The sequence below is a fragment of the Anopheles marshallii genome, chromosome 3, assembly GCF_943734725.1.
Source record: "Anopheles marshallii chromosome 3, idAnoMarsDA_429_01, whole genome shotgun sequence".
In the NCBI taxonomy this organism is placed as follows: domain Eukaryota; kingdom Metazoa; phylum Arthropoda; class Insecta; order Diptera; family Culicidae; genus Anopheles; species Anopheles marshallii.
In genome coordinates this window covers 67,063,664-67,084,561 of record NC_071327.1, presented here as the reverse complement: position 1 = coordinate 67,084,561, position 20,898 = coordinate 67,063,664, and the positions used below count along the sequence as shown (strand labels likewise).

The 20,898-nt window shown below is 44.7% G+C and overlaps 5 protein-coding genes across 5 annotated transcripts; 3 read left to right on the top strand and 2 right to left on the bottom strand.

Moving 5' to 3' along the window:
- Positions 1–1,863: 1,863 nt before the first annotated feature.
- On the bottom strand, positions 1,864–3,076 carry LOC128715828 (casein kinase II subunit alpha). Its single transcript, XM_053810746.1, has one exon. The coding sequence runs from the start codon at positions 2,955–2,957 to the stop codon at positions 1,926–1,928; it is 1,032 nt and encodes a 343-aa protein (XP_053666721.1). The 5' UTR covers positions 2,958–3,076; the 3' UTR covers positions 1,864–1,925.
- Positions 3,077–3,716: 640 nt separating this feature from the next.
- Positions 3,717–5,603, top strand: LOC128713054 (zinc finger protein ZFP2-like). The gene is made up of 3 exons (XM_053807916.1): positions 3,717–4,976; positions 5,035–5,400; positions 5,478–5,603. Exons 1-3 carry the CDS (start codon positions 3,717–3,719, stop codon positions 5,601–5,603), a joined length of 1,752 nt encoding a protein of 583 aa, XP_053663891.1.
- A 1,765-nt stretch (positions 5,604–7,368) lies between these two features.
- On the bottom strand, positions 7,369–11,291 carry LOC128713456 (uncharacterized). The gene is made up of 6 exons (XM_053808317.1): positions 11,129–11,291; positions 10,334–10,482; positions 10,174–10,267; positions 9,674–10,088; positions 9,446–9,591; positions 7,369–9,362 (listed from the first exon to the last, which is right to left on the bottom strand). Exons 1-6 carry the CDS (start codon positions 11,289–11,291, stop codon positions 7,369–7,371), a joined length of 2,961 nt encoding a protein of 986 aa, XP_053664292.1.
- A 2,685-nt stretch (positions 11,292–13,976) lies between these two features.
- Positions 13,977–15,113, top strand: LOC128715240 (uncharacterized). The gene has a single exon (XM_053810121.1). It carries the CDS (start codon positions 13,977–13,979, stop codon positions 15,111–15,113), a length of 1,137 nt encoding a protein of 378 aa, XP_053666096.1.
- Positions 15,114–16,274: 1,161 nt separating this feature from the next.
- Positions 16,275–18,492, top strand: LOC128713053 (protein prune homolog 2). The gene is made up of 4 exons (XM_053807915.1): positions 16,275–16,279; positions 16,563–18,128; positions 18,195–18,305; positions 18,378–18,492. The coding sequence occupies exons 1-4, from the start codon at positions 16,275–16,277 to the stop codon at positions 18,490–18,492; spliced, it is 1,797 nt and encodes a 598-aa protein (XP_053663890.1).
- Positions 18,493–20,898: the final 2,406 nt, after the last annotated feature.

Genomic DNA, 20,898 nt, shown 5'->3' with positions numbered 1-20,898 from the left:
GGAGAAAATTTGTGAAAAGGGAGTAGCAAAACATGTGCGAAAAACGTTTCCCACATCAAAAATACAGGTTTGAAAAGTTAATCAAAATTATAGACATAAATTATTCCCGCGAAAATAGAAAACAAAATGTAGTGAATAAAAGAAATTAACCAACAAAGAGCGACACGTGAAAGAAGAAAACAATAGATTTAGCTAGTCACACTTTCGCTGCCGCTATGCTGCTTGTCCATTTTACGACCCGAAAACAAATGCAAAGCCTTATGTGGTGGATGTGAAGATGCGACGACCTTCTAGCGATACTAAACCATCAACTGCACAACTACTACCCATGTACTACAAGAACAAAAAACATGGTTTGCTTCACAACTTTGTATCTTTCGCGTTAGTTTGCTGGCTTTGTTCTGTCCCGTTTTCATGCCGAACAATGTTCGACCACTCGATACACCAGCGTATGCTCGATCGATAACGATTATTAGTATCCAGTACGTTCACGCATCGCAGAACTAGAACCAGGCAGGGCATTGGAACGGGCGAGCGGGTTTGATAAGGATGTGTTCAATTGTGTAATGCTCTTCGAACCATTATCGGGATGGGGGATATTTCATTTGCTTCGTGTTATCCTGTCATTCGAATGCATAGCGTGCCATATACTAGTTTTGTCTGGTAGTATATGGCCGTGCCGTCAAATATGAAACAACATAAAACGTCCTATTTGCTTTCCAGATATATCCTTTTCGTCAACACGAGCAAAGATTAGAGCGGAGAAAACACAGTAAGCGTGGGATGGAGGAACGCAATTTCAGTGTATGGTCGATTTAATCCTTTGCTTATATTTATCTGAATGCTGCTAGATGCTGATGTTGCTCAAAATTGTTTCCTTGCCTGCAATATGTTGTTATTTACGATTCTTGTTCTGTTCGGTGGTCTTTCCTGGTGTTCGTTTGACTATCGCTGTGTTTTTTGTTTGACCCGATCTATCGGAATGGTTTTCTGTTTGGGAGATGCTAGCATCAGCGAAACAACAGTTCCGTGTCGTTTGTTTACTACTGCCATTAGAATCTCCTTTCAAGGTTAGCCTTTTTTGCCTTGAACTGCTTCTTTTACTAATTATCGATGTTATACGCGTCCCTAGATTTTCCGGATTGAGTTGGAGGAGCTGGGTTGGGTGTAAAACGGGAAAATGCATGAAAGGTTACTTTTCTTTTGCGTTCTAATCTGCTCCGGTGTACTTCTCTCCTTCTTTCCTAGCAATCGCTCCCGTTCGCCTTTTTGCAACTATCCCTCAACTGTTTATGTTTCGTTTTTGTTTTTATCTTCTGCTACAATGTTAAATTCTCCTGGTTTAGCATTTGAGAATCTACTCTAAAATATTCCCTTTTTAACTTTAAGGGCTATTCTTCTTCCTCTACCAGATTTTTTTTGAAACGCTTTTTCTTTTTTCTGTTTTTGTTCATCATCAACATGCCGATTTTTTTCTGCTGGATTGCGAGTCTGTGTGTGAGCACTGGACATCGCTTCCGGGTTGTAGAACTTGTCCAGCGTGCGCACACACAAATACACAGACACTCCGTTACACATTCTCTCATACGATTACTCGGTTTTAAGCGCGCTACTTACTCTTCATTTTCGCTCGACACCTCCCCGGCGCTCGGTCATAACCGTCCCGCCTTCGGCCACATTCCACCCACGGTCCGTCGGTGGTTGAAGGTAACCAGCGAGATGTACGCGCCACATCCGCCCAGCAGCATTCGTGTCAAACGCGATCCACCGGCCATAACGAATGGCCGTCTGCTACCGAGCCATCCGTTCTCTTGCTGCCTACAGCGGTGGAAACGCTCACGGTGTTGCGCTGCCGGTGAGGGTGCGCTGTGACGGAAGGGCGCAACACTGCAGACGGACATGACGGGGGAGGGCAGGGCGCTTATTTAGTTGGTGCCGCCCTTGGTGGACGAGGTCGGCGGTGGCGGCATCTGCCCGTTGACGATGATGGCAAAGTACGGATGCTCCATGGCCTCCCGCGCGGTCAAACGCTCGAAGTGATCGTAGCGCAGCAGCTTGTCGAGAAAGTCGAGCCCTTCTGGCGACACCAGGTGCTGGTTCTCCGAGTGAACGAAACGTTCCCATCGCTTGCGCGAGTGACGCGACAGGATGTCGTTGAAGCGCGGATCTAGCTCGATATTGTATTTGTCCAGATACGCGAACAGGTCCTCGGTACCGAGCACCTTCGCGATGCGCACGAGCTGATCATAGTTGTCGTGTCCGTGGAAGAACGGCTCCTTGCGGAAGATCATCGACGCGAGCATGCAGCCGAGTGACCACATATCGAGCGAATAGTCGTACATCTGGTAGTCGACCAGCAGCTCCGGACCCTTGAAGTAGCGGCTCGCGACCCGCACGTTGTACTCCTGGCCCGGATGGTAGAACTCGGCCAGGCCCCAGTCGATCAGACGCAGCTTGCGATTCTCGTGGTCGATCATCACGTTGTGTGGCTTCACGTCACGGTGCATGATGCCCAGGCTGTGGCAGTAGTCGAGCGCCTTCAGCAGCTCGTACAAATAGTACCGGATGTCGTAATCGCTGAGCGTTTGGTAGAGCTGCTTGAAGTCGGTATTGTTCACATGCTCGAAGATGAGTGCCGGCGTGCGGGAGACCGGATCCTTCACCACCGCCAGCAGCGTGATGATGTTGGTACCGCCCCGGAGATTCTCGAGGATCTTGATTTCGCGTTTGATCTTTTTCTTCTTGACCGGCTTCAGAATTTTCACCACGCACTTCTCGTTGCTCGTCATTTTGATCGCCTCGAACACCTCGCTATACTTGCCCCGGCCCAGTTTCCGCACTAGCTGGTAGTCATCCTGGTTTACCCAATCGACGATGTAGTTCTCGTAGTCCCAATATTCACGTGGTTTATGCGAATTTACATCCGCGTACACCCTGGCACTGCTCGGCAGCGTCATTCTGCTGGTTGCCGTCGCTGGAAACTTTGGGCTGGTGTCGCTTTTTTCACCTTCTGCTCGCCGTTTTGTATCGGTTTTTCGACTTTTCTCTTGGCCGTCCCTGCTGCGCGCTGCTGTTGCTGCTGTTGGTCTTTACTTTTTTTCCTACGGCAACTTTTCTTCCCTCTCCAAAAAGGGCTGCCAAAAGACAAACGTCGCAAACGTTGTATGACAAGCGCGCTTGACAGCGTGTGAGCTCGTTTGCAATGCGTAGTTATGTACTTGTGGTCAGATGCATCGTCATTCAATGGCGCCAAAAAGGTAATTTCGATACAGCTTTGCAACTATGATATGTATTATTTTTTAATAACGCTTGGGAAATAGTTCCCTCGCTAATGTGGGCCTTTCGTTGTACTTTATTGCAGGAACAGCTGGACCAAACAATAAATCAAATAAAAAGTTTTTATACAGGTATACTAAGGTTTCGGTAATATTTTGCCTAGTTCCATCGATAAATGCTTTTTTACGAAAACAGAAAAGGCAAACAGTTTCTCCAGAAAATATTTTTGGAGCCAGTGGCAAGCGATGGCAGCGAAAGCGAGAAAAGGTAACAATTTGTGCGAAGTATTCGGAAATGCAGATGTAAACGCGTCATTAGCGAAGCGTCGAAGGAAAACAAAAACCTCTGCACAGGGTGAACAACTAGCGCAGTGTTTATGTTTTGTGATACGATTTTTGTGCCTAATTTTTCGAATTTAGCTTCATGTTTGCCTTTGTACAATGACCGTTTTTAATCTACTCACGTTTCCCAACGTTTGTCGAGCATGTCTGCAATCGGTACATCCCGATCAGATGATTGCGCTCGATACGCATCGCCCACTGTTGGAGGGAACGATCTCTATATTCCTGCAGGAGATCTCATTCAAACTACCTGCGGCTGTTTTACCATTTCTACCCACTTCCGTGTGCATCGCTTGCCTAGAGGTGATGGAATTCTTCAGCAAATATAGACGAAAAATCAATCATCTGCATGAGTTTCTCGTTGCACTAGTACGGGTAAAGCTAGGGGACGAACGACCACTGCGAGATCTGTTTGAAAGCAAAATAGAACAACTGGAGGTGATGTTCCGGGATTTGGATCTTTGCAATAAGATAGATGTAGGAGTGAACGATCTGTTGGCTGAGTACAACCAGTATGGTATTGGTTCCATGGAACTAACAAGCGGGCACGAGTCGGATGAATCTATGAAGCAAGAGTTTGACTCGGTTTACGACGCTGAGGAAGCAAGTGAAGCGCCAAAATCAGAGCCAGTTAGAGCTAAGCGATTGAAAATAGAGTTTGAACCGGTTGAACTTAACGATATCGAAGCCGACGCAGGATCGGATGAGAATGAGGAAGCCTCCAAAGACACATCTGGCGAAAAAGTCAAATCACAGCGGAAACAGTTCCAGTGTGATCAATGTTCCTATAAGACGATGTTTACCATTGCTCACACCATCCACATGAACAAGCATAAACAGAATGAAGGCAAAGTTGGGTACGTGTGTAACAATCCGTACTGCTTGCAGATGTTCGATACGGCCAGAGAGCTTAACCTACACAAAATGAGCAATCCACACAGTGTATACGTGTGCGAAATTTGTGGCAACTCGCTGAAGCATCGGATATCGCTGGAGGTGCACCTGGAGCGGCACGGCGGGATTACACACTTCCAGTGTAAGTACTGTTCGTCATCGTTTCATACCAAAACGGAGCTACAAAATCATATGGCTGCCATGCACATCAGCGATGATCGCGCGGAGTGCCAGATTTGCGGTGCAGTATTTACCAGCAACAAGCTGCTCAAACAGCACACAAATTCCCACGTTACGGAGCGTAACTACCACTGTTTGCTGTGCAAGCGGTCATTTAAAACGCAACATCATTTAAACCGTCACTCCAAAGCCGTTCATACGGATGTGCGGTTTGAGTGTGAGCATTGCGAAGTTTCATACAGCAGGCGGGATAAGTTGCGGATGCATGTGGAGAAAGCACACAAGGTTTGTTAAAGCGTGAGTACCTTCATAATGTAAAGAATGACCAAATTTTACATTACAGATACAAACATACTTCGTGTGCGATATTTGCCTCCGATCATTCAACAATGATGAAGCACTGCAGGAGCACAGCGCGCGGCATAAACACCCGCAGCATCTAGAATGTGGAATCTGCTTGGTGGTATGCTTGACCGAGACAGATTTCAACAGGCACACGTGCATTACCTACCAGGATAATTATATTTGCTGTGGGCACGATTTTAAGCATCATCTGGTGTACAACAAGCACATGATGCGCCACGGTATCAAGGTGAATGCAAGAGTAAAGCCAAAATCGAACACACTGATTGGAATAGAAAGGGCACAGAGAAAAACAGCCGGTTCCCGATCGTCAAAATATTGTCTGCGGAGTGTAGCGAATGAAACGGTAAGTATTACTCGATTCTATGAAGGGTTGTATGAAGAAAGTGAGCTGTTTTTCATGTGATTTTCTTTTTCCGATAGGATACAACGCTAAAGTATGATTGTGTGGAGTGTGGGAACCTTTTCCGTACTATCAAGGAGCGGAATCAACATACATGTTCCGTATTGATAGATGAAATTATAATGACATTAGAAGATGGTGAATAAATTGTACCCTTTGTGTAAATAACCATCATCTGCAAACACCTGATCTTTGTTTGTTCTGCAAACACCTGAGCAAATGTGACAATTCAGCATTTTTGAAGAACAAAGCCTCCGATTGATTGGCGCTATTAAGTAAAGTAAACTAGGCCCATCAACGTTAAAATACTCAAGAGGACTCTAGACGAAAGAGCGAATAAGGATCAATTGGCATACATGGAATGTGTATCGGCACTATATAAGCTGCATATAGTCTCAGTTTCGTTGGTCGCGACATTTGTATGGAGTAGAGAAATTTCCTATTACAGGTCAACCTAAATGCTGGAAATTCGGAACGGCTTCAAAGGTGCGATCGCCCATCTGTACGCCACCTGCGCGTAAGTTGTGATTTGCTAGCTGGGACGCCTTTGGTACCGCCATCAACTTGGCTTTTGGCTCATTAATTTCCAATTCCAATAAGCTAAACGATGAATACATTTCGGATCCAAATGCTTCTAAAACACAATCACGTATCGCTTCTATGCTGTAATGGTTCTGTTATGCATTTCTAATAATACTTTTTCGCTAACTTTTATTCTCAAAATGTCAATGGCCTGCCAATCAATGTGTATTTTGCTTATCTTTTTTGGTTTTAGTGTGGGGTTTTGGTATCGAACGAATGTAGTGCCGCCTTTTAGCTTTTCATACCCTTGCACAAGAGAGGAATACTGTTCATCATTCATGCATGCATTATTATCACTAGTAATTCAACGGAAAGTACTAAAACACTCAAAGTCGAAACAACTTGGCAAGTGTTGTGCAATGTGTAGCACGTGCATGGCAAATAGTAATCGTAACCAGGTTATATGCAACCTGACATATCGTAAATAGAGGACACTTACCTAGATACACCCTACTGCTATATATATATATCGAGGTTTTTAGCTTTTAGCTCCCTTATTTAATTTCACACTCATTTTTAACATTCTTCTACAATCTCGGTTTAATGTCCTGTAATGTATGGATCGCATGAGACCCGAATCCTCTCTAGAAGTAAGTAGGAATTTCATTTTATACCTTTACTGCCAATAATGTTGTTGCCACTCTGGTGTGACGCGTGCTCTGGCATTAAATCAGTCCATTACGTTGCATTCTTTTGCTGGTGTGCAACTATTTCCCGGCCAGTTTTCCCCATCCGCACTCGCAAAATGGAACCATCATTCATATCGCGCAGCTAGTCGCTGTTATCTGTGCGCTATAAACGCTTCTTAAAGTGTTCTTGCGCCGTGTTGAGTGATTCATTGGAGTATCAAAACTGTATGGTTTTATAAATTTGTTTCATAATTTACTATGAATATAATAAAGTTATGAGAATGCAGTTATATTCTACTGCGAACGGCACAGAACGGACCTTTTGAACTAAACCATGTTCATGTTTGCAATGCGGTCTTTGCAGGAGATTATACCTTTGCAGCAGATATCACTGCATTACAAAGCTTAGAACGATGCTACAAAACATAAATCGAACATGTGCATTGCGTGATGAGTACTTCTATTGAATGCCCAAAAAGCATCTTGTGAAAAATGGCACAAAGCAAACAAATAGACACAAAAATAGAAAGATTCTTGTCTTTTTTTTTTAAACAATACTTCACCGGCATATATCCAGTAGGTGAGAATGCAATGAATCTGTGATCCTCTCAGCCTAACGAAACTATCAAAGTCCCTTGCGATACATCATGCACGTGCACGTGTTTACACTTTATAGCTCCAGTAGCAATACCTCCTCGTGCTATACTGAGTTTGCTAAACGGTTTCCGGTTGCTACCGTGGCCGTCATCATGCGATCGTCATAGAGCGACAGCGTCTTTGACGCACGCACCTTACGTACCGAGGGCGGCACATCGCCGGGTGTCTTGACGCGCTGGCTAGGGTTACGCAGACGCTCGATGCTACCCTTGGGACCGAACACCTCCTGGAACACTTCCAGCGACCGTTGTCTTTTCAGCGATCGATCGTCCATGAACGGTGGTGGCGATGAGCTTCCCGACCCTTGTCGTGCGTATACGCCACCTTTGTGCGGATGCATCGCATTCGCCGATTTGGAAACAACAATGCGCAACGTCTGGTGTGTGTCGTCGGGAACGGGCGCTGCTACTGTGCAGTTACTGTCCACGCTACCTCCGCCGTCACGGACCTCATCCAGTATGGCAAACGACTGTCGGGCGAAATCAGCGTCAGCCAGCGCCTTGGCGTATCGTTCTACCCTGTCCCGTGGATTACCGGCAGCATCGGCGGTGGAAATGGTTCCAACGGAATGTTGCGGTTCGTGCAGCAGTAAGTTACTCTCGTACTTACCGGTACTACCGAGATCCAGATTCGTCGGTCGCTCCATGGCACACTGCATATGCTGTTGCTGGTTGTTGTGGTGATTCATTAGAATCTCCTGCTGCGAAAGCAGGGCACTCCGTTGCTGGGGATATGGATCGGTGGTTTCGACTACCACTACCAAATTGGAACGATCATCACCATCGTCACAGTTGTGTTGGGTGCCATCGTACCCACGACCCATTAGCGAGGGATTGTTTCCACCTCCCTGATGATTTTTGTGGAATGTTTTCTGCAGCATTACCTTCACACTGCCCCCAAGACCCTTACCGGGGCCACTTGCAAAGGGCACTTCCTTCTGAATTAATGGCGCTTGTCCTTTGCGCACGGTGTGCTGCTCGTCTTCATCGGACTGAGACGACGGTGCACCGCTGTTCGTTGTTGAGATGTTACCGCCAGATAGCTTGCCGTATTTGTACGATCCGGTTGTATCGTCCCTATAGCCGGCCGGTGGCAGCTGAGGAATGATCTGCTGGTTTGGTGGAGTCATGAATGCGATCGTCCCGTCCGGACTGTACCGTTGATGCAGTTGACCCATCATTGCCACCATCGCGGGGCCATCGCTTTCCAACTGATACAGTTGGGTCTTCTCCAACGCTGTGCCATCGTCGTGGCTGCACGCCCGCACCGGCATGCTTCTTGCGCTAGGGTTTATCTGGGCAATCTCTTGTAGCCGCTCCTGTACGCACATTGCTGTTAGTCGGGCTTCCGCATCGTGGTCCCAACAATCCTCGCAAGTGTCGCGAACGATCTGCGTCACCAGGCTTGCGCCAAAGTGTGACGGGAACGAAGGTCGCGCTTTGTTGCGGGATACAAGAACCTGCATCTGCTCGAAACTGGGATTGGGACCGACATACTCTTCGTACGGTGCCCGATACTCCGGCACGGTTGTACCTTCGGGATAGAAATCTTCGCAGCGATTTGCCAGCTCCCATAACACTAGTGCCAGCGTGTACACATCGATCTGCTTGAGGGCGGATTCACAGTCGCGTAGATTCACGGCACCCTCTAGTACTTCCGGTGCCATGTAACGTACCGTGCCAACCTCGTTGATACTCTTCGTTTCGGCGAGCGTTATTTCTCCACGGTACTCGTACCGTGCACCGAACGTTTTCAGCGCGAAACCGAGATCGCCGATGCAGCAGGACAGGTCCGATTTGACGAGAATGTTGCGAGAGTTCAAATCGCGATGGCAGATGCATGGTTTGAGCAGGTCACCTTTGCGGATCTCTGTGTGGAGATGTGCCAACCCGTTGGCGATGGATTTACCCATTCGGCAGAACGTACTGAATGGCACACGGTTGTCCGTTAACCAATCCTGCAAACAACCCAATGGTGCCAACGAAAGTACCAGCATATATTCGATACGATCATCCAATGTTCGTCTTTCGTCAGACCCTACGAAACCGGGAGAATGCGATGGCGAATCCAGAGTATTGAAGCAACAGCTTAGTAGTCAGAGAAAAGACAAAAATTCTTACCAAAGTATGTCAAAAGTGCAGGAGATTCCATCAGCGGCACCGTGTAAATGTCACGTTCGTTGAGAAAGTACTGGCGATGTTGGGCAGCGAAGATTTTCACCGCAACTGGCTGTTCGTTAACGATACCTTTCCAAACGGTTCCGTATCTGTAGCGAATGGCAAATAAGCCAGAAAATGTGTTACCGATACTGAATCGTTTTAGTTGAATGTTCCAAATCAATCACTTACTTGCCCTGCCCGATCATGGACACAAGCTTCAGATTATCGACGTTATAGAGATTCGAGCTATATCCCGGACCGGACGGTTCCATGTGTTCCAGCAGCTCAGCAACACCTTTCTTTGGTAGCTGGCGGCAGCTCAGAAAGCCCACGATTCCGAGTACCATGATGGCGAGTAATGCGAAGCAGATGTACACCGTCGGCGAACTCCAGATCGAAGTGTACGGCGCAAATGGCGTAATGTTTTCGTTCTCTTCCGGCATACTTAACCCGTCGGCCGTGGTAGGGGGCGGTAGATAGCTGAAGTTCCCATTACAGCTATCGCCACTGCAGCAGCAGAAGAAATGCTTGGTGGGTGTTTCGGTCGTACTAATACATTCCGCATTACTGCAGGACTCCTGATCGTCTGTCGAACCCCAGCAACCTGTGCGCAGGATGAACCAATAACCAATAATGAAGAGTTGAAGAGATTAGAGTGAATAGTTCTAGTCAAAGATGTACACTTATACCTTGCACAACAACTCGGCTCGCATTCTTGACGGTGTCGAATGTCCAGAGCGTGTAGCAATATGGTGCCGTCCGAGAGCATGTGACGACTGTAGACTAAAAGTTGAAAGAACCAACAATGTATCGGATTTCATTTTTATAACATTTTTGTATAACACTTACAACATTCTTGTCGAAAACTGGCTCATCCGAAGGTTCCGGTTGGTCGTCGTAGCTTACGTAATCGTCAACAAAGTCCTGCCCATTCTGCTGTTGCGTGTTGGTTGTGGATGTTGTGCCGAATTGTAGGCAACGGCTTTTCATTGGAGTGGCTGCGAATGGTAGAGAAAAAGAACATTAAGCATCAAAAGGAAAGTAAAATAAAATCAATCGTTCATTGTGGTTTCAATCAAATACAGTTCCGTTCTACTTCTGTGCTACAATAACTACAGATACTAGAAACTGGATCATAGGAACATCTGAACATTATCACTTCCGACAAGAATAGACATATCGATTAATCTTACTATCCAGAACGGATTATATATAACGCATACAGTTCGGAACGTGAACTATTTCTAGTTTTTGTACTCTTTGTCATTTATGGGACACGATTCGAAAACACCTATTTCAGGACCAAAAAAGGTGCTACTTTCGTTCCAATGGAAAAAAAATATCTCCTTAAACATAAGACCGCGCCTGCTCTTAGCTGACTCCTCCTTTGAGTGTATCATTGTTTTCAGCACGGAAGGTCGGGGTTATTATTTTTAATGTGCAAGGGTGTACGGACGTCTACAACGAACGAACACGAACAGAGCCGCATCGATCGATCGTGGTAAACATGCGATTAGGCTCTTCAGGATAATACACATTTCATGAAGATTTTCAGTGTTTCAGTGTTCACCTAAGGAGGATTTAAATTTTTCCAAAAAATGCTGATTGTAATTCCAATACATACTATTCTGAATTCAACCTTACCTTGTCCAGCAGGAAACAGCAACATTAATATCAGCACCAACCCGAACCCTAACACATGCTTCCGTATTGAGAGCATTGCTCTTGTGGAGTGTCCTTGCAAATTTATAGCCCGGAAGTCGTGCGAAGGCTCCAAATGATGCTGAAGATATTGTAGGGGATACATGTTCGTTAGCTGATACTGCACAATACACCGGTCCCCAATACTGATTTTATGCCTGTGGACTAGAGTGTCTTCTTTTGGTTTGTTTGGTAAGTATGAGTGCGCCTCCAAGCACTCCAGGCGGTGTTCTGAGCACCTCTCAATCAAACTGCTGTTGTTCCGGCATTTCAGTTCATTTACGCCGATGCTTGATTAGTTTAGCTGGAGACTAACTTCATCATAGTAGCCTGGAACAAAAGGTAAAAAAGCGCGAAAGGTTACAACTCTGTAATCTGGAAGCCACTTATCTTTGATGTGGATAAACGCATCTTCGCATCAGTTGTTTTAGAAGGTATGCTTGTTGAAGAAAGTTGGGTGTTTCGATAAGACTTGACGAAACAACTGATCAACAGATGGGGGACCAATGTTAGGCAGTGGAGAATTGAATAATGCTTCGCGGAATCACGTCTCAGTTTTCTGACCGAAGGGGGCGTTTAGCCTGTTTGTTTATAAATTCACTGGTGTTGGTGTTTCTTTGCGGTTCTGCGTATCATCTGACGCTGTGTGTTTGCAACCGGCCTATGGCGTCATCACTGGCGAATGTCGCAGGAATGTGATTTGTGCACTGTTCTATTATTGCAGCTTCAAACTCAAACACTGTACACTGTTTCAGATATGCACGGAGAATACTGGGAAATGGATTTCTGGCTTACTTCCATCGCCAGAACAAATGACCAATCTCGAGCGTTGCTATGAGAAACCTAATGGCAAACCTTGATGTTAGCAACACTCAGGTTAACTTTCACTGTGCTTGCGATATGTTTTGCTACACTTGTTTCTTCCCGCATCCTTATCATGTTTGTGGTGTGGTGCTCGACGGTGCAAGCCTAAATCCACCGACAAATCCGCATACCGCACACATCACCATCACACATTTGGCATTAATCACGAGGTCTCCACTCAGATCACCTTGTTATCGTTGGGGGTTGCTTTCTTGTTTTTCTTCGCGAAATACTCTACGGCGAATAGTTGTTCGTTTGCGGGAATTTTAACCACTCACGTGAGTTTGCTTTTGATGTTTTAAAAACAGTGCGTCTTTTTTAAGTCGTTTATAACTCTACACCAACTGCATTCTGACCTGGACTGGTGATAGGAATGTGATACATCTCGAAACACAATCGCAATCGTAACAACACATATAACACATATAAGAATATCAACATCAAAACATTATCCACCCGTTTCATTGACCGTGAGAGGCGTGCGCGCGCGTATCTGTTGGTGCGTATGTCGCGACCGGAATGGGTGGAAAGAATTCGGACGGGGAAGTTCGCAACACGGACACGCGAGAGAAGCCAAACAGAAAGAGCGAGAGCTCACCGACAGTTCACATCGCAGTTCCCTTCCCGCACACATCACACCACGCTGGTTCACGTTTCCGCTACGCAGAACAAAAATGTCTTCTTCCAATCGCTGTTGCGTCTCTGGTCGACATTCATCGCAGCATAATTCCTTTCCAAACTATCCACTAACTTTGTTCCACTTGTTTCGTTCAAGTTAACAAAACTTCACATCTTTCCATTTCATACCTCGAACTGGGTAAAGGTTATTGCGTACTTAGCATCTGTTATGGCCAATGCCGAACCAGAATGCCAGAGTCCCTTCAAGGATATTGATTTTTTCGCCGCTAAACATACCGCCGTCCGAAAAAGGCGTCGTCCAACATACATCCCCTTGAAGCCGTTTTTTGTATCGCGCCTTTTGCTTACCGTACGATTCGCTGGTACACTGCACACTTTTGTCGGTTCTTAAAGTTACAGTTTTGCATTCATTTCAGCTGGCACAAACATTTGAAATTGTAATCCACGACCTACACAGCAGCCCCACCGAGCGGGCCGACCAAGACTGATGAAACGCGAATCTCTACTATACGCGAGATCTGTTTTTCCTGCACAGTTCGCGAAGGGACAGCGGCACACACTTGCGCAGTTTCGAGATTCCCTTTTTCGCGTGCATAAAGATCGCCGAGAGCTGTAGCGCACCGTTCGGAGCAGGAAGAATTTGAGAGATTCCGTCGGATGCTTAGAGCACATTTTCAGAAGGCGGCCTGAGAGTAGGGCAAGTTACAAACCGCACGTTAGTAGGGTTGTGTTGGTTCCTTTCCTTCATTGATAAGACAATTGATGTGCTAACCGATATTACCGCGCGTGTGTTTGCCCTTTTTTGTCCACAACAGTGGTTGCCAGACGATGTACAAAGTTTGTAGTTTTTCTAAAAAGGAAATACAACAATGAATCTTTCGCGAAGCTTCCCCAAAGGTAGAAGGCACAATAAGAGAAAAATAACCAACAGGTTTATGTAATTCCTCCACACGCTTTTTGCAGCAGATTGTTTTTTGTTCCCGCGGTTTCGCTGATTTATATGTTTCGTGTAAACAGGCATTAGATTGTTTTGCCGGTGGAACGTTCTGGCAGCACTGGTGTTGTTATTCTTTGGACTTGTCTTTCAAGTGCAAAACACAAAGCAAGCATAGAAAATGGCACAGGTTAGGAAGATGCGCTATCTACAAGGTAAGTTGTCTTTATCGGTGAATAAATTCGTAATCCCCGTGTGTTTCTCGCTGATTGATGCTATTTTTTATTATTCTTTTAGTGTGACACGGTGCAAAGAGACTGCTTAATTTAGTTATCATACATTCGCACTAATCAGATGAGGAATATGATTCCATCTAGATCATCACACCAATGTTCCAACAACGTCCCGCATGGAAGGCAACCAAATAGATCGTTTGAAGCAATACCGCAATCACCGGATGGTATTGTTCCCGGAGTGTCTGACACATCCAGCGGGATGTGTAATGAATATACTTCCACCGTCGATTTCAGTGTGCCGGAACAAAATGCATGGAATTGTTATTTGTCCATCGAACCAAATCCTAATATCGTCGCGGAAGTGGACGAAGAAATACCTGTACCGGTGCCGTCGGAGCACGATCCATCAGAACATGTGGTGGTGAAAGATGGATACACATATTACATACGTTATTTAGACGAATCGATGTCGGAGGAACCGCCAGTTCAACACAACTACGAAGGAGAAGTTTTAGGTGAGATGGAACAGCTCCCCTCGATTTCCAAGGAACTGTCCATGCTGATGGTCGATAGTATGCTTCCAGAAGGTGCCATACCCACGCTCGAAAACATCGAAAGTTCAACGCGCGACTGGATTAACTATGACGAGTTGCCTTTGCTGAGTCAGCAAAAGCAACAGCAGCCAGTATCGACCGATCATGTTTCGCCACCGAATGACACTTCGGTCGAGAATCAGTGCTGCAAGAATTACCACACTACGTTGGTAAAGCCGAGGGCCGAGAGTCAACAGGAGGTGGTTGGTCTTAGTGGCTGTGAATTGTTTCCTGTGTTATCGAACGCGTTGCAGCAGCCTTCGGTTGAAGGATTTTTGCCAAGTAACGAAACAGTTCTTATGAATAGCAGCAAGTCATCCGTAGTTACCATGGTGCCTGATTTTAGCCACTACTGCGTGGAGTGTGAAAAATTCTTCCCTTCCAACGACTGTCTCCAAGAGCATATGGAATCCAACCATCGGCTGTTTGACGAAAAGCTGATCACAATGACGAGTACACCGAAAGCATCCTTCAATCAGGCGGTAGGGTATCGTTCAGGCGAATTAATTATCCCCATATCTCCGATTGTAGATTCCACCAACCATCGTCGGAAAAGACCATTTTTCTGTGATTCATGTAACATATCGTTTGACTTTGTCGAAAGTTACTACATGCACAACCATAGCGTCCATGGAGGAGGGGTTGGTACCGGTTACCGATGAGAGGGAAAGATAACGCAATTCAATTATGATTACAATATTCTCTACGCTAGTGTACCTTACAAAACCAAACACAAGTTAGGCGAAATACTTACGGTATCGGTATGTGGACAGAGTTGTAGGTGTAGGGCTCCATGGGTAAAGAAAGAGAGACAGGAGGAGCCATTTTACTCGACACCATGCATGCTTCAAAGAAGCTGATGGTTTATTTGATCAAATATTCTAAATTGCATACCCAAATGCAACCGGTCCAAAGCACAGAAATGGGAATGAATCGTTACCACATGATTAAGTTTATGTTAAGCACTAGTTGAAAGGAATACGATTGTTTTTTACCAATTCTGTTAATTATTTTTGATTGTACAAACACTGGAACGCAATAAAAATGTACAATTCCTATCCTTTGAAGTGTTTATTGGTTTGCAACTCGTGTACAACAATAAATGAAGTTTTATTGTAGTAAAATAAAACTCGTTATGAAACTGCACAATTTTCAAAAAAATTATTTTATCACTTGCTGTTTGGCAACACTGCCGTTGAACAGCGCACTTTGTTTTGCTAGCCATTTGACAGCAAGGTGGAAAGAAAAAAATCATCACGAGAAGTCCTACAACACAATCAAAGATGCAAGTGCAGTTCGTTCGTTTCCAAACTGCTCCAGTGCGCGTAGTTCTGTGGGACAATGTGTAATCAATTAAGATCCAGCAATTCTCGAAAGAAAATGTAAAGGTTAGCAAAATTGGCTTTCGTCATAGCGTATACAGTGCAGTTTTTTATGTGCGTCGTGCAGGTTTATAATGATTCATCGAACCAGCCAGTAGTGTTGTGGTTGAAAACGGTGCTTGCTCGGGGGTTTGCTTCTTTCGCCATCTCGTGCTTACCGTGATTAAGAAGTTCCGACCCCTACTAACGCCCAGAAGAAAGGAAGATACTATCGTCATACTATCGTTAACGCGACAACAGAATCGAAGGAATATTTGCCTACCGTCTCGATAGATGTTCATGGACACCATGTTCTGTTGCAGTAGTAGGTGGCGGTGTATGTGTGTGGGTTGATCCTTTGAAGCATACTTGTTGTCAGTGGCTAACGGTGGACGAATCGTCCTTTTTCGTAAGCAAATACTTCTACTATTGATACGTAGGTGGCGACGACGTACTTTGTCGATGAGGTAAGTATGACCGAACTTTGATGTGTGGGATAATTCAGTTAATTAATGCAAAAAGGTGGACTCCATCCAGGTCTCTGTGGGCAAATGTACATTAAATAAATGGGATAAAAGCGAAAAAGTTGCAATTCAAATTATCGATATGAATATGTAATAGTTTTTACAGGTTAATTTTAGCAATTGGATGTAAATCTTCCAAATTTAATTAACTCAGTCCTTTTTCCCACTTCAGTAACATGCTTTGACGACATAGTAAATTGTTCCCATTTTACACGTTTTCTTTTAGCGAAAGCTTGGAAGATAGTCCTCTATCGGACAATAGGATGGACATATCGGAGAACACGACCTCGCACGGATCATCGCCTCCACTTCACGTGGAAGGTTCTCCGGATTATTCGCCCGTCCACGATTCGACTGGCATACAGGTGAAGCAACCGCTTCTTGCTCTATGCCAATCTGACTCCGAGCTTGGTAACGGCGTAGAATCGCACAACGATTCTAACGCAACTACTGGCGCCACGACAGAATCGATAGAGATTCATAAACTGTCTGTTAACAAATCGCCTTCCGTCGTATCATCTCGGGTAACATCATCGACCGGACTGACGCCCGTCAGCAGCCATCCTCTGATGATGTCACCGACGGGAAGCGAGTCAGATATGTCGGAGTTTATAGTGGAGTCAGCAGGGTGCCGAAAGCCGTCCGTGCGTAATTACTATCACTATCCGGACGTGGTACCGGCGAGCGAGCAACCATTGCGCCTGGCCAGCCCATACGCGAATCGTCGTGTCGTGGAGAAAAAAGATAATGGATCGATAGTAGCCGATGAGAAGCGTTCTCACGTAGCCATGGTGACGCCAGCAAGACGCACTAAGTGTTCGCCATCGAAACGGTTGCCAGCAGCCAGTGATGGTTCGAAAGTTAAATCCACCACAGCTACAGCCACCTCGACACTCGATGTTATTAACAATGCCATCCATAGGGGTGCCGAAAACGACCCGAACAGTGTTTCTCCCGTCCGTCAGCGTGGAACCGAGGAGATGGGTTCAGATTTTTTCAGCACCGATTCGGAGGTCGAGGAACCGTACGATGAAGAAGATGTTTCATTATTTCAAGCTTCCGTTACACCGACATTTCAATCAGTGGCATTGCACGCTTCACCACCCCAGTCGGACGGTCCGTCACCGACCGGTGGACAGCAGCGAAAGCACAAGCCACATTCCAAATCAATCTCACCACGTTTGCACCAGCGCCGTAAAGTACCACTGCCGAGCGATCTGCTAGTAGATGACGTTAGCTCGATGGAAGACACCCTCTCGAACCAGAGTGTGGACGAGCTGCAGCAGAACCTCGTGTCGCTCAGCCCATCGTCCTCCATATTGGATGATAATGGGTTTAACGTGGATATCGATGAAGATTTTCTCGATCTACCCGGTACACCTAAGGCTGCCGCATTGGCTGTCGATCCAGATGTCCACGATGTGGTACCCGGGCGTTCGACTGCTCTGCCTCAGTATTCAGCCCGAGAGGAAGCTCGGGATATACGGAACTGGCAGAAGATTACGCTACCGGATGGGAAAACGCGCGAGATCGATATGAAGGTGATCGAACCGTACAAGTGTGTGCTATCGCACGGAGGCTATCTGCAGGCGGGTGGACACAATGCGATTGTAGTATTCAGTGCGTGCCATCTGCCGGATCGTTCCCGAGCCGATTACCATTACGTGATGAACAATCTGTTTTTGTACGTGGTAAAAACGCTCGAACAGCTGGTAACGGAGGACTACGTGTTGGTGTATCTGCACGGTGGTTCAAGCCGGGGCAATGTTCCTCCGTTTCCATGGTTGAAAAAGTAAGATTAGACTATATCGATGCGGAATATTGTAGAGTAATCCTTCTTTTGCATCTCTCAATCTAGGTGTTACCAGTTGCTTGATCGTCGGCTGAGAAAAAGCCTTCGCTATCTTTACATGGTGCATCCGACGTTTTGGCTAAAGAGTGTCGTATGGATGGCAAGACCCTTCATTAGGTAAGTCCTTTTAATTTGTCGCTAAATTGATACATTACAAGTCGATGGTTTCAACAATTTGCTATATTTCAGTTCGAAGTTTTGGCGAAAACTCGTGTACGTAACTTCGCTGGAAGAGTTGTACAAGCTGGTACCAGTGGAAAAGGCGGCAGTACCAGACAAAGTGAAAAACTACAACGCACGGTAAAGTGATACGTTTTGTAGTGCGTATCGTGGTTATGATTTTTGGCAGATTACATTTTTTCGTGTTCGGAGAAGGTCGGCATGTTCTTCTTCATTTGTGTATGTTTGTTCTACTCTTCACCTCTGCGGAGAGTTTTGTGCATTTTTTTCGTTAAGGGGGAGAAAATAGGAAGATCTCTTTTTATGTGTTTTGTGTTTTTGGACTATATTGAATATGAGGAAAATGTAAGCTGACGCGAATAGTTCGTGCCGTCTTCTGAGACTTTTGCACTAAATCGACGAAACAAGCAATGCTATCTTTAAGATGTAGTTGGAATCAACACATATGGTCAGAATGTAGCAAAATAGAGCGAAATCTGCGTAGAACGTAGTGCAACACTGGTAGTTATGGAAAGCACTTCTCATTCTCAGTCCAAACCGGCCGCTAGCGCCATGGACGTCACTATCAATCAATCAAACGAACGTAGAATAGAATTCGATCAATGGACGCGCGGCGGTACTGTCGAGTGTTCGACCATAACTTGTCCTTTGAGTAGACAATTGACAGTGAAACGAGGGTAACATTGTTTACGCGTTTCGTTAACGCTATGGTTCCAGGAACTAGTGCGGGTTGTTAGTAAATCCAGAAGATATGAAGAAGGAGAGTATTATTATCGTGAATAGTAATGTGAACGCATATCGAACTGCCTAAATGAATGGAATATATTTAACTGGTCTCGGCTAGCGTGTAGTAAATGGCTTGTTGGATGTTAGACTGTGCAAGTCCTAAGAAACAATGGATTGTATGCCGATTTCATTATTGTTTACGGATCGAAACATATTGTATTACTTTTCCGCATCTTTATTGTTTCATGTATTATTCTACTTATTTGATCGTGTTTCTAACATTTCAAAGCGAAATATTCTGTCATATAAACTCGCATATACAAGGAAAACAAAAAAGACATTACCAAAAAAATGAAAGTTCCCTTACGGGATGGAACTGCCTGATCGTTAGTGAGGTAAGAGTAACTATCTTGAAGTGAACGAGGGCTCTAGTATGTGTTGCCGAGGCGTAGCCTAAATATGAGCCAACCATGTATGGGAAAAAATCGATAATAACTATTATTTTGTAAGCAAACACAACATAAAGCAATGCAAAAACAATAAACTGTTCCCGGGAAGCAGGCAGGAAGGCAGGACATTAGTAAATCGTCAACTGATGGCGCTGTTGCAGAAGCATGCGTTGCATGCATCTAGTTTAGTATGAACAAGATTTCCGCAACTCTTCGCAATGATTTCATTAGTAATTTCTTTAGCGATAGAATGTGTAACTAACGGTTCGGATAATCTGTCAAGAAGCTTTGTCAAGAAGTATCATACATTATGGAAACGAACTGCTTTGGTGTAAGGTGAGAAAAAAACTATGTGTCGTTGAATTAAATTGTTGAACAAGACCAATATTTAGACAGTTACGTAAAAAGAGAGAGAAAAGCATTCTTATTCGGACTTAACTGTTCAACTGTTTCGCATAGCAGAGTTTCACTTCGAAATTCAGAAAAAAGTCCAGTACAAAACTTAAATTGACTGCTATTTTAGACCCTTAGGCAAAAATAATCGAAAAAAAAAATCCTAAAGCAGATTGCGCTCTTCGTTTGTACGAGGTTCGCAAAAAAAAACGCAACGGTTTTGAGTTAGTCCAATGGGTTAGGAACACACTTGGGTGTGGTAAAGTACGGCGAAAAGCAGCATTTATATATTCTAAATGTTCGTATATTGTGAGTAGTAGTGCAAAAATGTGCAAAAACGGATGATCTGTTGTAAACAAACATGATGTTTAGGAGGTAACTTTATTTTGATCTATTGCCCCGTTTTGTTACCGGTGTGTGTATATCAAGTGTTTTGTTTATGCAAATATCATTATCATTTACTGTACGTTTATCAAGCATTTCCGTGCAATACTACTTGGTCGCTATAATGCATTCAAATGGTGCTATTGGGCCGAAACGTTCTCGACTTATACCATTAAGTCGTCTCTTTCATTCTTCTCTATTAATATATCCTTTTTAAGTTAAGTAAAAACTTGTCTGAAACACAGCGTTGTGTTCGCTACGATTGATATTTGAGTTTAGTGAACTTTAAACAAGAGCCACCGAGCAAAGTTTACCTCCTAATACGTGCTACGATCTCAATGGGAGCAAGACTATGTATCGAATCGTGAAAATAAACCTCCATAATTGTAGTGTTTACGCAGATTCTTTCTTTCTTTGAACAGTTTATAGATACAAATAGAGGAAAAATACTTTTTGTCTGTTACACCGAAACTTATTAACTTACATGTTTTTTTTTATATTTTAGTTATTTAGTTTACAATCATTTCATCATCAATTTTAAATTTGCTCCAATATTTAGCTCAATACTGTTATCTAGG

What these genes read in the sequence shown, in the direction of transcription:
- LOC128715828 (XM_053810746.1), bottom strand. Translation starts at nt 2,957, where the DNA reads ATGACGCTGCCGAGCAGTGCCAGGGTGTACGCGGATGTAAATTCGCAT.
- LOC128713054 (XM_053807916.1), top strand. Translation starts at nt 3,717, where the DNA reads ATGACCGTTTTTAATCTACTCACGTTTCCCAACGTTTGTCGAGCATGT. An exon ending in ATGTGGAGAAAGCACACAAG is followed by an intron (nt 4,977 to 5,034) that starts GTTTGTTAAAGC and finishes TTTACATTACAG; the next exon opens with ATACAAACATACTTCGTGTG. An exon ending in GGAGTGTAGCGAATGAAACG is followed by an intron (nt 5,401 to 5,477) that starts GTAAGTATTACT and finishes TTTTTCCGATAG; the next exon opens with GATACAACGCTAAAGTATGA.
- LOC128713456 (XM_053808317.1), bottom strand. Translation starts at nt 11,291, where the DNA reads ATGTATCCCCTACAATATCTTCAGCATCATTTGGAGCCTTCGCACGAC. An exon ending in GCTGTTTCCTGCTGGACAAG is followed by an intron (nt 10,483 to 11,128) that starts GTAAGGTTGAAT and finishes TACCATTCGCAG; the next exon opens with CCACTCCAATGAAAAGCCGT. An exon ending in TGCACTTTTGACATACTTTG is followed by an intron (nt 9,363 to 9,445) that starts GTAAGAATTTTT and finishes CCGGTTTCGTAG; the next exon opens with GGTCTGACGAAAGACGAACA.
- LOC128715240 (XM_053810121.1), top strand. Translation starts at nt 13,977, where the DNA reads ATGAGGAATATGATTCCATCTAGATCATCACACCAATGTTCCAACAAC.
- LOC128713053 (XM_053807915.1), top strand. An exon ending in CCGTTTCCATGGTTGAAAAA is followed by an intron (nt 18,129 to 18,194) that starts GTAAGATTAGAC and finishes CTCTCAATCTAG; the next exon opens with GTGTTACCAGTTGCTTGATC. An exon ending in ATGGCAAGACCCTTCATTAG is followed by an intron (nt 18,306 to 18,377) that starts GTAAGTCCTTTT and finishes GCTATATTTCAG; the next exon opens with TTCGAAGTTTTGGCGAAAAC.